Source organism: Hyla sarda, chromosome 7, assembly GCF_029499605.1.
Source record: "Hyla sarda isolate aHylSar1 chromosome 7, aHylSar1.hap1, whole genome shotgun sequence".
NCBI lineage: Eukaryota > Metazoa > Chordata > Amphibia > Anura > Hylidae > Hyla > Hyla sarda.
Window position 1 is genome coordinate 96621330 of NC_079195.1, and position 15919 is coordinate 96637248.

General features: G+C 41.6%; 1 protein-coding gene across 3 annotated transcripts in view; it reads left to right on the forward strand.

Moving 5' to 3' along the window:
• STAMBPL1 (STAM binding protein like 1) overlaps positions 1-15662 on the forward strand; it is a 100690-nt gene extending 85028 nt beyond the window's left edge. For all 3 annotated transcript variants that reach the window (XM_056530091.1, XM_056530090.1, XM_056530093.1), the window contains exons 9-11: positions 264-376; positions 7099-7198; positions 15340-15662. In XM_056530091.1, the coding sequence (XP_056386066.1) occupies positions 264-376; positions 7099-7198; positions 15340-15396 (270 nt within the window). In that variant the 3' untranslated portion in view covers positions 15397-15662. The remainder of the gene's footprint in view (positions 1-263; positions 377-7098; positions 7199-15339) is intronic.
• Positions 15663-15919: the final 257 nt, after the last annotated feature.

Here is a 15919-nt window from a genome sequence, read left to right on the forward strand (position 1 = left end):
CCTTTGGACTGTCTTTTTTAAGGTTTAAACCAGCTATTAGTTGGCTTATGCCAAACTTTTAGTGCACTATAAAGTTGGTGCTAAGCTATGCCCCTTGTTGAGCAAGGTGCAAAAGCATCTAAATATTGCCCATCCAGGCCAAATGTAAAGGATGTGGATTTGCATTTGATTTGATGTGACATTTAAAGTATCAAAATATATTAAATGTTTTTTATACAATGGAATAACCGTGTACTATTTATTTTCTCTATTGTCTTTTGCAGACACATCCAACACAGACAGCTTTTTTGTCCAGCGTGGATCTCCACACTCACTGTTCCTACCAGCTCATGCTACCCGAAGCCATCGCTATTGTTTGTTCTCCAAAGCACAATGAGTATGTACATTGCATAATAAATGTGTATCAGTATGTGGGTATGAATTTCATATGCAACTTGCAAAGTAATCTAAACATTTTCTTAGGTTATGTCCACCTTTTTGAGCCTCTTTTTTTTTTTTTTTTTTTTGTTTATGGCAGAATTTATCTACATTGATTTGAGGAACTTAGTATATAGGTTGCTTTACCTGTGTTCAAATGTTTTATTTATTTTTTAAACAATACAAAAAATTAACTTATCATAAATGTCAATATATATTTTCCCACTCTTTGAAGAATCCCCCAATGTCTGGTGAGAGGAGGAAAAACTAAATTATGGAATTATCACAAAGCCTTTAAATCTCCCTAGTCACAGTCATCCCATACTTAATCTTACTTCTTTTACATCAAAAACCTTCTTCCAAATACCCCTTATATGTGGGCAGTTCCAAAATAAGTCCAACAGATTGGCGTTCTCTTCCCCACATTTGGGACATTCCGCGTTCATTCGACAACCCATAATTCTATCAAACTGTGCGAACTTATCCTGAACAAGGCTTTATTTAACGTTTACCTATAAGTCTGACATAATTGAATGTAGCACAAGTGATGTGCCTCTCTCAAACCTAATTCTACCTTAATTGTATGTAGGAAGTACCCCTTCCTCAAACAACTGATCTACATATGTAACCCCATACTTAATCCATAGATATTTAATATTTAGACTACCTGATATCTTACAAATTACTTTGAACTCTTGCCAAATCCTTCTATGTATTTAACCACAGATAACCAGTCCTTTTGTCCAGCCACTGGTAGGTCTGCTTGCAGCATTTTCACCATGTTCTTAAATGAGCTCTGTTGCTCCCTAAACAATTCTGCCAACAAGGGATTCTGCCGGCTTCTTTTAATATTTATCAATTTATTAGCCATAAAATAGTACTTACATTTTAGCAGACTCCATCCACCTTCGCCCTCTGGCAATACTAAATTACCATATTTTAGTTTCACCCTATTTTTCAATCTCCTCAGCATTGCCTCCAAGCCCCGAAACCACATATCCTTAATCCGAATTGGCAATACCACCATTTTGACTAATTAAATTCTATCAGCCATTGTTAGGGGAGGTTTAACCCATATATCAATTTTATTTAGAATTTTCTTCATTAGCTGTCAAAGGTTATTTTGTGTGTAAAAATCTACCCTTGGTGACACCTTGATCCCTAAATATTCCAGTGTTTCATCCTGAACCTCTGTCTGACTCCAAGAACTGCTGGCAACAAAGATTATTTCTCCCAATAGATTTTAATCCAGACATTTTCCCATAGTCCTCCACTAGTTTTATAACTTCTGGCAAACCAATCTCCGCATTTTCCAAGAACAAAAGAACATCCTCAGCATATAACAAAAGCTTCTCTTCCCTCTCATTAATCTCAAAACCTCTAATCTCCCTTGATTTCTTTATCATTGCCACCAAAGGTTCCGTACACAGCACAAATAACAAGGGAGATAAGGGGCATCTTTGTCGGGTCCCTCTTGATACCCCAAAATACCTAGTTATGGAGCCATTTATTCCAATTCTAGCACTTGGATGTTCATATAGAAGTTTAATCAATTTTATTATTCCTTCTCCTAAGCCAAATTTCTCCAAAACCCGCCACAAGAACCCCCAATCCACCCTGTCAAACGCTTTCATTGCGTCTAAAGACAGGATGGAGCTGAAGGGTTCATCACCTAGTTGTTTATTTACAAATGTCCTTACCAAATTATTATACATCAACTTCCATGGAACAAAGCCTGTCTGTTCAGCCTTGATGACATCTGGGACCACCGAGGCCAATCTCCTGGCAAGCACTTTTGCCAGGATCTTGGTGGCAGCATTAATCAATGAAATGGGACGATATGGCTCCACCTTAAGAAGGTTCTTACCTTTTTTTTTTATATCAATATTGTTTTGGTTTCCATCATTGATTGCGGAAGGGCATTAGTCTTAAAGAATTCTTTCAACAGTATACTCAATATAGGGACAAGGGCTTCTCTAAACTCTTGATATATTTCAAGGGAAGGCCGTCCAACCCTGGCACAGATGACTGCACAAGAATCTATTGCCTCTCTAATTTCTTCTGCCATTATTTCTTTATCCAACAAATCCCTTTGTTCTACTGACAGTGCAGGTAGGTCCAATTACTGTAAAAAAAAAAAAAAAAAAACTTTCGCCTCCTTATCTTGTAGAGTCCCTTTTGATTCATACAAATTTTGGTATGAATCAATGCTAGTCTATGGGAGGGGGTGTGACGGACCTCCCATAGACTTGCGTTGAGGGGGTGGGGCGTGACATCACACAGGGCGGAGTCGTGACGTCACGCTCATCCACCATTGTGGTCAGGCTCCAAATCTTCCAGTGTTGCCGGTGTGAGGTGGAAACCATACATGTGGGTGCAGCAGCCGAGATCCCGGGGGCCCCCAGCAGCGGGACCCCGGCGATCTGACATCTTATCCCATATCCTTTGGATAGGGGAAAAGATGTCTAGGGATGCGGAGTACCCCTTTAAGTGAGGTAAGGAGAGTGATAAAAAGGCTCTGTATAAAATGCAAAGTAATGTAAACAGGGGTCAAATGGCCCTACCATGCTTGAATTGGAGCTACCCACTCTATCATATGTAAACCAATGCATACAAATTACATGCCAAAAGTCAATAGAGAACCTCACTTACCCATAATGGAAACCTGTCTCCACCGTCCCAACGTACGTTTCATCTCCCGACTTTCTCAAAGGACGTTCTCCAGTTTGTTCCAAACGCTGAGCAGCGGAGTACCCCTTTAAATATATTACAACCGGGGTATGGTCTGATATTGATTTATGCTTGTACACAATTTTATTAATGTTTCTTAACCCAATGTCATTGCACAAAACTAAGTCTATATGCGATGCGACTTGATATGTTGTAGAGAAGCAAGAGAACTCACTCCTCTCAGGATTCATTAAGTGTCATGAATCATGCCCACCTACTTCTTTTACTAATTTACATAATCGTGTGTCTAAATTGATCCTTAGTTATAGTCTGTATTATAGCCCTGATTTCAGCATTGCAGATTTCAGCTCTGAAGCCTGTATAATTGTGAATGCAGCTCTTAACTTTAACACAGGTTTGACTTTTTCATTGCATATAGAGCTGTAGTAGACTTTCCCTTGTTAAGTTGTAAGACTCTTATTTTCTCAGCAAGTGTATCTCTAGCTTAGCCATTGCTTGTTGGGGCTGAATTTGCTGTTCTAAGCGAATCTAAGCGACCTATACCAACTGCTCGGCTCAGTCTTCCATGGCACTTGGACTAATTCTGCCATTACAACAATTAACTCTCTCTTTTCTTACAATAATTAACTCTCTCTTTTCTTCACAATATTTATATATAATATAATGCTCAGTTACTTTAGTAAGTAAGGCTCTGTTCACATTTACATTAAAGGATCTTTTCGGAGCCTTCATAGAAGATTCTGTCAATTTGGACAGGAATTATTGTGATGAAAGCATTGCCATTTTTCCTGTACAATTGATGGGCACATTATTGGAACCTGTTCAACCCCATTGAAAGTCAGTGTGTCCTTGTGGATGCTATCAGTGTCAGTCCTGCAGTGGATCTGACAGAATGATGTGGCTTTGGTTTTTAAGACCCCCTTCACATATGTGTGTGGTACAGAAGTGAAGTGTTTCCCTCTGGTGCTGTAGAAAAAGCGTTGGAGGGAAACTGATTGAAGAAAAGTTCACATTCATCAGGCATATCAAGTTGAACAGCTGATGGTGGAACAGGCAGCATGGGCACCGGACAGGGGAACGCATCTTGCTGCAGGGGAACGCATCTTGCTGCAGGGGAACGCATCTTGCTGCAGGGGAACGCATCTTGCTGCAGGGGAACGCATCTTGCTGCAGGGGAACGCATCTTGCTGCAGGGGAACGCATCTTGCTGCAGGGGAACGCATCTTGCTGCATTCCCCTGTCCGGCATGCACAATAAGGAACGTCGGATCCTAAACAACTGATGCACTTGTGTCATCAGTTGTGGCATTATTTGAGGCGAGTTTAGGCAGAGCGGCATGCCAAACATATGTGAACCCAGCCTAAGTGAAAAGAGCCTAAACCATAGGTGTTGATGTGACATAGATCAAAATGTACTCAACATAAACATAAGTTATTTGGGTAAATAATACAAACATGTCAATTAACCTTAAAAATAAACAAAGTAGAAATCACCATATCTTGAAAAAATATAAAAAGCCTCTTTAATTCTTACAGTATAATAGACTACCTGGCACTCATAGACCCCCCCCCCCCCTTGGTTTTTTATTTCTTTTCAGAACATTCACCTAATATGTGCACTGGTCACACTTCCTCAAGAGCTTAGTCCGGCTTTCTTACACTTGGGAGTAATTCTAACTTTAGTATATGACTAGAGTTGCCACCTTTCTTGCAAAAAAATGTTGGCCATGCTAATTTGCATTATATATGCGTGACATTACTGGAAGTGATAGAAGAGATACAGTAGATATGCAGGGGATTGAAATGGCACAGGGGGATAAAAGGGGGGAATGAGATGGCACAAAAAGGTTCAGAGGGAGGGGGGGATTTCAATCCCCCCTCTAAAAAAAAAAAAACCTGTGCCATTTCAATATCCCCCCTGATCCCCCTGTGCCATTTAAATTTCCCCCCTCTTAGCCCCCTGTACCATTTAAATTTTCCCCCTCTTAGCCCCCTGTACCATTTTAATTGATCCCCTGTGCCATTTTAATTGATTCCCTATTTCCTGATCCCCCTGAGCCATTTTAATTGATTCCCCCCTCCTTATCCCCTGTGCCATTTTAATTGATTCCCCTCTCCTGATCCCCCTGAGCCATTTTAATTGATTCCCCCCTCCTGATCCCCCCGAGCCATTTTAACCCCTTAACGACAATCTATGTAAATGTATGTCATGGTGCCGTGGTACTTAATGCACCATGACGTACATTTACGCGCCACCATGACCGCGAGCACCGGACTGGTGCTCGCATCATGTGCGACAGGTGCCGGCTGCTATCAGCAGCCAGGGACCCACCAGTAATAGCGGACATCTGCGATCGCGCGGATGTCTGCCATGAACCCCTCAGATGCCGAGATCAATACAGATCACAGCATCTGCGACAGTGCGGTACTTTGATTGGATGATCGGATAGCCCACAGCGCTGCCACGGGGATCCAATCATCCAGCATGGCAGCCAGAGGTCCCCTCTCCTGGCTCCGGCTGTCTCCCGGGGTCTTCTACTCAGGTCTGAGATTGAGCAGACCACAGCAGAAGATCACTGATAACACTGATTAGTGCTATGCTCTATGCATAGCACTGAACAGTATTAGCAATCAAATGATTGCTATAAATAGTCCCCTATGGGGACTATGAAAGTGTAAAAAAATTATGAAAAATCCCCTCCCCCAATAAAAACATTAAACATCCCTTTTCCCCCAAAAAAACGTAAATAAAAATAATGAATACACATATTTGGTATCTCCACATGCGTAAAAGTATGAACTAATAAAATATATTGTTAATTATACCATACGGTGAACAGCGTAAAAGTAAAAAAAAATTTAAGTCCAAAATTGCTGATTTTTTGTCACATTTTACTCCCAAAAAAATTTATAAAAAAAATTATAAAAAAGTAATACCTAAGAAAAAGTGGTACTGATAATAACTAGAGCTCATGGCGCAAAAAATTAGCCCTCATGCTGCCCCATATACGGAAAAATGTGAAAGTTATAGGTGGTCAAAATAGGGCAATTTCAAACATAAACATTTTGTTAAAATGGTTTGAGATTTTTTTCCAGTGGTACAATTATAGAAAAGCATATAACATGGGAATCATTTTAATTGTATTGACCCACAGAATAAAGAAAACATGTAATTTTTACCGGAAAGTGTACAGCGTGAAAACAAAACCTTCTAAAATTTGCTAAATTGCGGTTTTCTTTTCAATTTTCCCACATAAATAATATTTGTTTGGTTGCACCGTACATTTTATGGTAAAATAAGTGAGGTAATTACAAAGTACAATTGGTGATGCAAAAAACAAGCCCTCATATGTGTCTGTAGATAGAAATATAAAAGAGTTATGATTTTTAGAAGGCGAGGAGGAAAAAACGTAAATGCTAAAATAAAATTGGTCTGGTCCTTAAGGCCAAAATGGGTCTGGTCCTTAAGAAGTTAATTGTCCTGACCCCCCCCCCCCCCCCTTGTGCCATTTTAATAAATCCCCCTCCCCCATTTCCCCGCTGGCAGTCTAGCACTGCCTGTACCTCACCAGGCCTGTATGTCTCCAGGCTCAGGTGCAGGGAGCTTCTCTTGGCGCCAACGGGTTTTCTGTGCGGGAGGCACTGACAATGACTAATGTCTTCCTGCACGGCTCCTTGGCGCAAGAGGATGTCACACGTCACTGCCGCAGGTCACTGATTTTGCATGGCTAGTATTCTTCATAGAAAATTACCAGCAGCAACATGGAAATGCCTGCGCCGGTAAAATACTATCTGGGGTGCAACCCTATCGTAACATGACAGGCAATAACAATCGATGCTTTTTTTTTGCACTGGACACAATGCCATTCTTTCAAGAGTGCTTCAGGGGGATGTGCAGGGCATTACTTAGCTTCCAGTCCATCAACTTATATTTCAGATTTTCTAATGGGCTCTTTTTCATGTATTTATCTATTTTCTTTTACTTGTATAGTACTGGGATCTTTCGACTCACTAATGCGGGCATGCTGGAAGTTTCGGGGTGTAAAAAGAAAGGGTTTCATCCACACAGCAAAGAACCAAGGCAGTTCAATGTAAGTAAATGCAATGTCAATACATCCATATACAAAGCTATGTGTGCTGATCTACCTACAAGAGTAAGATAAGTAAAAGTAAGTAAAAGAAAAAAATTCTAAAAAGTAAATTTAAGGTAACACTAATACAGTGACAGCTGAAGTAGCAGCGGCTGGCTAGTTTTGCAGCACCGTACTGAGTTGCTTAGTAACACACTGGGAAATTGTGTGGGGTAGGTTTTTTGAGCTGAATGCTAAATATATCTCCAAACTGTATTGTTAACTTGTAAACAGCTTGTTCCAAATCCCTTAAGTCCTGAGAATTGTTTACAGTAAGAAATGTTTTTCTCCCCAGATGATACTTTTTCCATTGATGTATGTAAATAATATTTCTCTAAATTTGCATGTCCCTACGACATGTCAAAAATTTTCTCTCGTGACAGGAACACTTTTTACATTCATTTCTTTTAATCTTTCTTAATAACTAAAATGTTCCATGCCCCTTATTAGTTTAGTTGCATGTCTCCGTGCCGTGCTACAAAACATGGTGCCTTTGGAAAGATAGAAACAGATCAGTTAATCCCATCCTCTATATCATTAAAGGGGTACTCCGTCACTAAGACATCTTATCCCCTATCCAAAGGATAGGGGATAAGATGTCCGATCACGGGGGTCCCGGTGCTGGGGACTCCCGCAATCTAGCATGCAGCACCCACCTGCTAGCACTGCAGAAAGCGCTGGAGGCTCCAAATCTTATGCCTCCCGACCACGGGAACAGAGTATCGTGACGTCACGACTCCGCCTCTGTGTGACGTCACACACTGCCCCCTCAATGCAAGTCTATGGGAGCAGGCCCAGTACTGAACCTTGGGGGTACACCACTAATAACCATGGCCCATCAGAGTACAAATCATTGAACACCACTCTCTGGGTAGGGTCCCTAATCCAGTTACTAACTAAATTTTGTAAACCTAAACTTCAACTCTGGGAGATTCAGCGCAGAATAGAAGTGACATGACACTTCAGTGTGTTTTTCTCACTCCTATTGAAATAAATGGGAATTGGGTTTAGGGCAGTGACAATGCACTGTTTTGGACATGCAAATTGTCACACTTTCCACATCAAAAACAGATTGTCTCTCCTTAGTCTACTTTCACACAGTATGTAGATTTTCAACAGTATAACCTACAGCAGGCCCAGTGTATCCATACAAAAGGCCTAGACCAAATGGTTTTGTGGACCTTATACAGCCTGCAAGGCTAGATGTTCCCCACCCCTAATATCAGAAGTGGCTGTCCGGGCATACTGGGAGTTGAAGTTTTGCAACATCTGGAGGGCCACGAGTTTGAGACCCCTGATGGACATGGTGTTTACTGCCCATTGGCCATTGCAATCTACAAGATGGAAGATCTTGCCATTGGAACATGGCTGACAGATGAGGTGTGAGGCGTCTCCTTCCTTACTGGTGTAAGTGAGGTGTTTGCCCATCCGTGACCTCACATCTCTGAACCTTTCTTAGAGAGACATTGTTGGAATCAGAGATTTAAGGGAGATGTCCGGTGCGGACTCTTCCTATTCCATCCTGCCCGGGCTGCAAAAAAAGAGAAAATAAACTTTCACTTACCTTCCTACGTTTCCCCGGAGCTCTGCAACATCTGATCAGTCGGCTGGGCTGTCTACTACCTACTCCCCTTAGCCCAGTACGTCACACGGTGCTTCAGCCTATCACCAGCCACAGCGATGTTCCGCATCGGCTGGTGATAGGCTGAAGTGCCATGTGATGTACCGGGCTAAGGGAAGTAGCTAGTAGACAGCCCAGCCAACCGATCAGATGTTGTGGAGCTCCGGGGGAACGTAGTAATTTAAATGAAAGTTTGTTTTCTCTTTTTTTGCAGCCCGGGAAGGATGGAATAGGAAAAGTCCGCACCGGACATCTCCTTTAAAGGGGTTCTCCGGTGGAATTGTTATTTTTTTAACCGCTTAGGGACCACGGGTGTACAGGTACGCCCTGACGCCCTGATACTTAAGGACCAAGGGCGTACCTGTAGGCCCATGGTAATTTCGGTCCCTGCCGCACACAGGGCGGGGACCGGATCGGGATGCGTGCTGAAATCATTCAGCAGGCATCCCGTGACAATGCCCAGGGGGGGTCCTGAGACCCTCCACCGCAAATCGCCAGTGAATTCACACAGGCGATTTGCGGTGATTCCGGGTCATACGAGTCTCCGGTGACCCGGAAAATAAGGGGGATCAGAGTTTTCCAAGAAACCCACGATCCCCCTGAAGGGATAGGAGTGAGGTGGCAGGTTTGCCACCCCTCCTATACCTGCTATTGGTCGGTCAGAAGCGGCCGACCAATAGCAGATCGGGTGCGGGGGCTTAAAGCTTGGTTCATCCAATCTGCCCACCCACTGTAGTCCGAGCAGAGCAGGGGAACCGTCCGTGACCGGTGCCGGAGGTCCACTTACCATCGGCGGCGTGCGACAGAGGACGGCAATGTGGCTCCCTGGTGCGGCAATCCTACAGAAGCCGGTGAGTTGTTGCCTAGCAACATCTGAAGGGCTACAGTTTGGAGACCCCTATACAGTGGTCTCTAAACTGTAGCCCTCCAGATGTTGCAAAACTACAACTCCCAGCATGCCCAGACAGCTATTTTCTGTTTGGCCATGCTGGGATTTGCAGTTTTGCAACAGCTGGAGGGCCACAGTTTGGAGATCACTGTGCAGTGGTCTCTAAACTGTGGCCCTCTAGATCTTGCAAAACTACAACTCCAAGCATGCCCACACAGCAGTTTGCTGTCTGGGCATGCTGGGATTTGTAGTTTTGCAACATCTGGAGGGCCACAGTTTTGAGATCACTGTGCATTGGTCCCTAAACTGTGGCCCTCCCCCCCCCCCCCCATAAAAATGAAAAACGTATCGGACGTCAGTGTTTCCAAAACGGAGCCTACAGCTGTTGCAAAACAACAACTCCCAGCATTTCTGGACAGCCACTGACTGTCCAGGCATGCTTGGAGTTTGGCAACAGCTGGAGGCACCCTGTTTGGTATTCACTGGCGTAGAATACCCCTATGTCCACCCCTATGCAATCCCTTATTTAGTCCTCAAATGCGAATGGTGCTCTCTCACTTCGGAGCCCTGTCGTAGCCCTGGGCTTTTTCTCCTTTTACCCCTTATGAAAAGGAAAAGTTGGGGTCTACACCAGCCAGTTAGTGTAAAAAAATAAAAGAATTTACACTAACATGCTGGTGTTGCCCCTTACTTTTTATTTTCACAAGAGGTAAAAGGAAAAAAAGACCCTCAAAATTTGTAACACAATTTCTCCTAAGTACGGAAATACCCCATATGTGTGCGTAAAATGCTCTGCGGGTGCACAACATGGCTCAGGAGTGAGAGCGCACTATGTACATTTGAGGCCTAAATTGGTGATTTGCACAGGAGTGGCTGATTTTACAGCAGTTCTGACATAAACACAAAAATAAATATCCATGTGTGACCCCATTTTGGAAACTACACCCCTCACGGAATGTAACAAGGGGTATAGTGAGCCTTAATACCCCACAGGTGTTTGACGAATTTTTGTTAAAGTTGGATGGGAAAATGAAAAAAAAAAAATTCTTTTTACTGAAATGCTGGTGTTACCCAAAAATTTTCATTTTCACAAGGGAAAATAAGAAAGAAGCCCTCATAATTTGTAACCCCATTTCTTCTGAGTAAGAACATACCCCATATGTGGATGTAAAGTGCTCTGCGGGCGAACTACACTGCTCAAAAGAGAAGGAGCTCCATTGGGCTTTTGGAGAGAAAATTTGTCCGTAATTGAAGGCCACGTGTGTTTACAAAGCCCCCATAGTGCCAGAACAATGGACCCCCCTCCACATGTGACCCCATTTTGGAAACTACACCCCTCATGTAATGTAATAAGGGGTGCAGTGAACATTTACGCCCCGCAGGTGACTGACGGATTTTTGGAACAGTGGTCTGTGAAAATGAAAAAAGTAATTTTTCAATTGCAAAGCCCACTGTTTTAAAGATCTGTCAAATGCCAGTGGGGTGTAAATGCTCACTGTACCCCTTATTACATTCCGTGAGGGGTGTAGTTTCAAAAATGGGGTCACATGTGGGGGGGTCCACTGTTCTGGCACCATGGGGGGCTTTGTAAATGCACATGGCCCCTGACTTCCGTTCCAAACAAATGATCTCTCCAAAAGCTCAATGGCGCTCCTCCTCTTCTGAGCATTGTAGTTCGCTGGCAGAGCACTTTACGTCCACACATGGAATACTTCCATACTCAAAAGAAATGAGGTTACAAATTTTGGGGGACATTTTCTACTATTACCCCTTGTAAAAATGAAAAATTTGGGGAAAAAACAGCATTTTAGTGAAAAACATTTTTTTTTTCATTTACACATCTGACTTTAACAAAAAGTTGTCAAACACCTGTGGGGTGTTAAGGTTCACTGTACCACTTGTTACATTCCTTGAGGGGTGTAGTATCCAAAATATTATGCAATGTGTTTTTTTTTTTTTTTTTTTTTTTTTGCTGTTCTGCCACCATAGGGGCTTCCTAAATGCAACATGCCCCCCAAAAACCATTTTAGCAAAATTTGCTTTCCAAAAGCCAAATGTAACTCCTTCTCTTCTGAGAATTGTAGTTCGCCCGCAGAGCATTTTACGTCCTAACATGGGGTATTTCCATACTCAGAAGAGATGGGGTTACAAATTTGGGGGGCATTTTCTCCCATTGCCCTTTGTAAAAATTCACTTTCCAAAATACCATTGGTGCTCCTTCCCTTCTGAGCCCTCTACTGCACCCGCCGAACACTTTACATACACATATGAGGTATTTCCTTACTCGAGAGAAATTGGGTTACAAATTTTGGGGGTCTTTTTCTCCTATTACCCCTTGTAAAAATTCAAAAACTGGGTCTACAAGAACAGGCGAGTGTAAAAAATGAAGATTTTGAATTTTCTCTTTCACTTTGCTGCTATTCCTGTGAAACACCTAAAGGGTTAACAAACTTACTGAATGTCATTTTGAATACTTTGAGGGGTGCAGTTTCTATAATGAGGTCATCTATGGGGTATTTCTAATATAAAGGCCCTTCAAATCCACTTCAAAACGGAAAATTTCGAAAAAAAAATAGAAAATTGCTGGTGAACTTTGAAGCCCTCTGATGTCTTCCAAAACTAAAAACATAACATTAATGATGCAAACATAAAGTAGACAAATTGTATTGTGTATGTGAATCAATATATAATTTATTTGGTATGTCCATTTTCCTTACAAGCAGATAGCTTAAAAGTTAGAAAAATGCAACATCTTCAAATTTTTCATGGAATTTTGGAATGTTTCACCAAGAAATGATGCAAGTATCGACAAAAATTTACCACTACCATAAAGTAGAATATGTCACGAAAAAACAATCTTGGAATCAAATTCATAAGTAAAAGCATCCCAGAGTTATTAAAGGGATACTCCGGTGAAAAACTTTTTTTTTTAAATCAACTGGTGCCAGAAAGTTAAACAGATTTGTAAATTACTTCTATTAAAAAATCTTAATCCTTCCTGTACTTATTAGCTGCTGAACACCACAGCGGACATTCTTTTCTTTCTGAAACACAGAGCTGTCTGCTGACATCATGAGCACAGTGCTCTCTGCTGACATCTGTGTCCATTTTAGGAACTGTCCAGAACAGCATATGTTTGCTATGGGGATTTCCTTTTACTCTGGACAGTTCCTAAAATGGACAGAGATGTCAGCAGAGAGCACTGTGCTCATGATGTCAGCAGACAGCTCTGTGTTTCAAACGGAAAAGAATTTCCATTGTAGTATTCAGCAGCTAATAAGTACAGGAAGGATTAAGATTTTTTTTTAATAGAAGTAATTTACAAATCTGTTTAACTTTCTGGCACCAGTTGATTTAAAAAAAAAAAAAAAAAAAAAGTTTTTCACCGGAGTACCCCTTTAACCCCTTAAGGACCGGGGTTTTTTCCGTTTTTGCATTTTAATTTTTTGCTCCTTGCCTTTAAAAAATCATAACTCTTTCAATTTTGCACCTAAAAATCCATATGATGGCTTATTTTTTGCGCCACCAATTCTACTTTGTAATGACGTCAGTCATTTTACCCAAAAATCTTTGAAAAAAAATTGAAAAAAAAACGCTGTTTTGTAACTTTTGGGGGCTTCCGTTTCTACGTAGTAAATTTTTCGGTAAAAATGACACCTGATATTTATTCTGTAGGTCCATACGATTAAAATGATTGTCATCTTCTGACCCCTATAACTTTTTTATTTTTCCGTGTATGGAGCGGTATGAGGGCTCATTTTTTGCGCCGTGATCTGAAGTTTTTAATGGTACCATTTTTGCATTTTGCATTGATAGAACTTACTGATCGCTTTTTATTCATTTTTAAATGAAATAAAAAGTGACCAAAAATGCACAATTTTGGACTTTGGAATTTTTTTGCGCGCACGCCATTGACCGAGCGGTTTAATTAATGATATATTTTTATAATTCGGACATTTCCGCACCCGGTGATACCATATATGTTTATTTTTTTTTTTTTTTCAATAGTAAAGTTTATTGAAGATTTTAAACATACAAAGTAGTAAATGTGCAAGTGACCAAGGGGCCAAAATATGTGGTGCACATGCGCCTAAAAGAAATAGACAGGCAGTATGGCAAACAAGTCATATTAGGAGCAGTAACACGTTTATTTTTATTTTTATTTACACTGTGTTTTTTTTTTATTGGAAAAGGGGGGTGATTCTAACTTTTAATAGGGAAGGGGTTAAATGATATTTATTCACTTTTTTTTTACTTTTTTTTTGCAGTGTTATAGGTCCCATAGGGACCTATAACACTGCACACACTGATCTTCATCATTGATCACTGGTTTCCCGAACAGCCCGACTGAGCTAGCCGGGAACTTTCACTTTCACTTTTAGCCGCGCGGCTCAGCTCTGAGCGCGCAGCTAAAGGGTTAATAGCGCTAAAGGGTTAATAGCGCGCGGCGCTGCGCGGCGATCGGCGCTGCGCGCTATTAGAGGAGGGTCCCGGCTTCACTATGACGCCGGGCCCGCCGTGATATGACGCGGGGTTACTGTGTAACCCTGCATTATATCAGAAGAGCAGGACCAAGGACGTACCGGTACGTCCTTGGTCCTTAAGGGGTTAATGCTTAAAGTGACAGTGGCCAGATGTGCAAAAAATGCTCTGGTCCTTAAGGGGTTAAATGAACTGGTGGCAGAAAGTTAAACAGATTTGTAAATTACATCTGTTAAAAAATCTTAATCCGTCCAATACTTATCAGCTGCTGTATGTTCCACAGGATGTTCTTTTCTTTTTTAATTTCTTTTTTTTTTTTTTTTGTCTCACCACAGTGCTCTCTGCTGACACCTCTGTCCATGTCAGGAACTGTTCAGAGCAGGATAGGTTTGCTATGGGGATTTGCTCCTGCTCTGGACAGTTCCTGACATGGACAGAGGTGTCAGCAGAGAGCACTGTGGGTAAGACAAAAAATAAATTAAAAAAGAAAAGAACTTCCTGTGGAACATACAGTAGCTGATAAGTACTGGAAATATTAAGATTTTTTAACAGAAGTAATTTACAAATCTGTTTAACTTTCTGGCATTAGTTCAAAAAAAAAAAAAATGCTTTCCCCTGGAGTACCCCTTTAAGTTATCTGCAGTCACATCTAAAGGCTAGACTCTATTGTGCTTACAGATATTTAATAGTGCTATGTGCAGCTGTCACAACCCCACCCATAGGCTTGCATTGAGGGGGCGGAGTGTGACGTCCCACGGGGGCGGGGCCGTGACATCACAATGCTCCGGCCCCGTGATCGCCAGTAATCAGACCCGGAGCAAACATGGGGACTGATTGTAACGGGGGGCTGCGTGCAAGATCACGGGGTCCCCAGCGGCAGGACCCCCGCGATCAGGCATCTTATCCCCTATCCTTTGGATAGGGGATAAGATGCCTTAGCGCCAGAGTAACCCTTTAAAGCCGGTGGAGGGCAGATTGTTAATATGGGTCAGGATCGATTATAAAAGAAAACCATAATGTTAATGTGAACCGGGCCCAAGACTTTCAATGCTGTAAAGGTTATAAGGCCATTTACTTGGTTATGATCCCATTTTCTTGATTTCTTCTCAGACGTGCAGACATGTGATTGTAAAAGATGCAAAGATTTCTGTGCTGGATCTAAGGTGATGGCGACAAGTAACATCTGAACTTGCCTGCGAAAGATGGATGACATTCAGGCTGCCAGTTTTCTTAGCCCATTTTCAGAATAAATCAGTGGACTTTTTCTAATTTATACATTTTAAATGTAATAGTTTATTTATTGCTTCTGCACATTTTGGAATTTATTTTGTTTACTTTGATTTCTGTGACCACACAGACCATAATAATGAAGACATCCTGGGTATGTAGACTTACATCAGACATGGCCTGGAATTAAAAGTGCTTCAGAGAAATCGTTGTTGTCTGTTTTCTTGTGTTGAAATCTTGTGCAATATTGTGAATAATGGTTCAGGGAACCAAATGGCTGTAGTGGGCAACATGTGTACTCACAGCAAATATCAGTCCTGATATTGTAACAATCCATGGGAATGAAAGTTTAGAAAGCAAAGCAGCTCGATCACATCACCTTTTCAGATAGTTTTCCCTTAGTTTTTCAGTCCAACTACAAAGTTTTAGAAACATATTGGGATTTGATACTAAGCTGGTGATC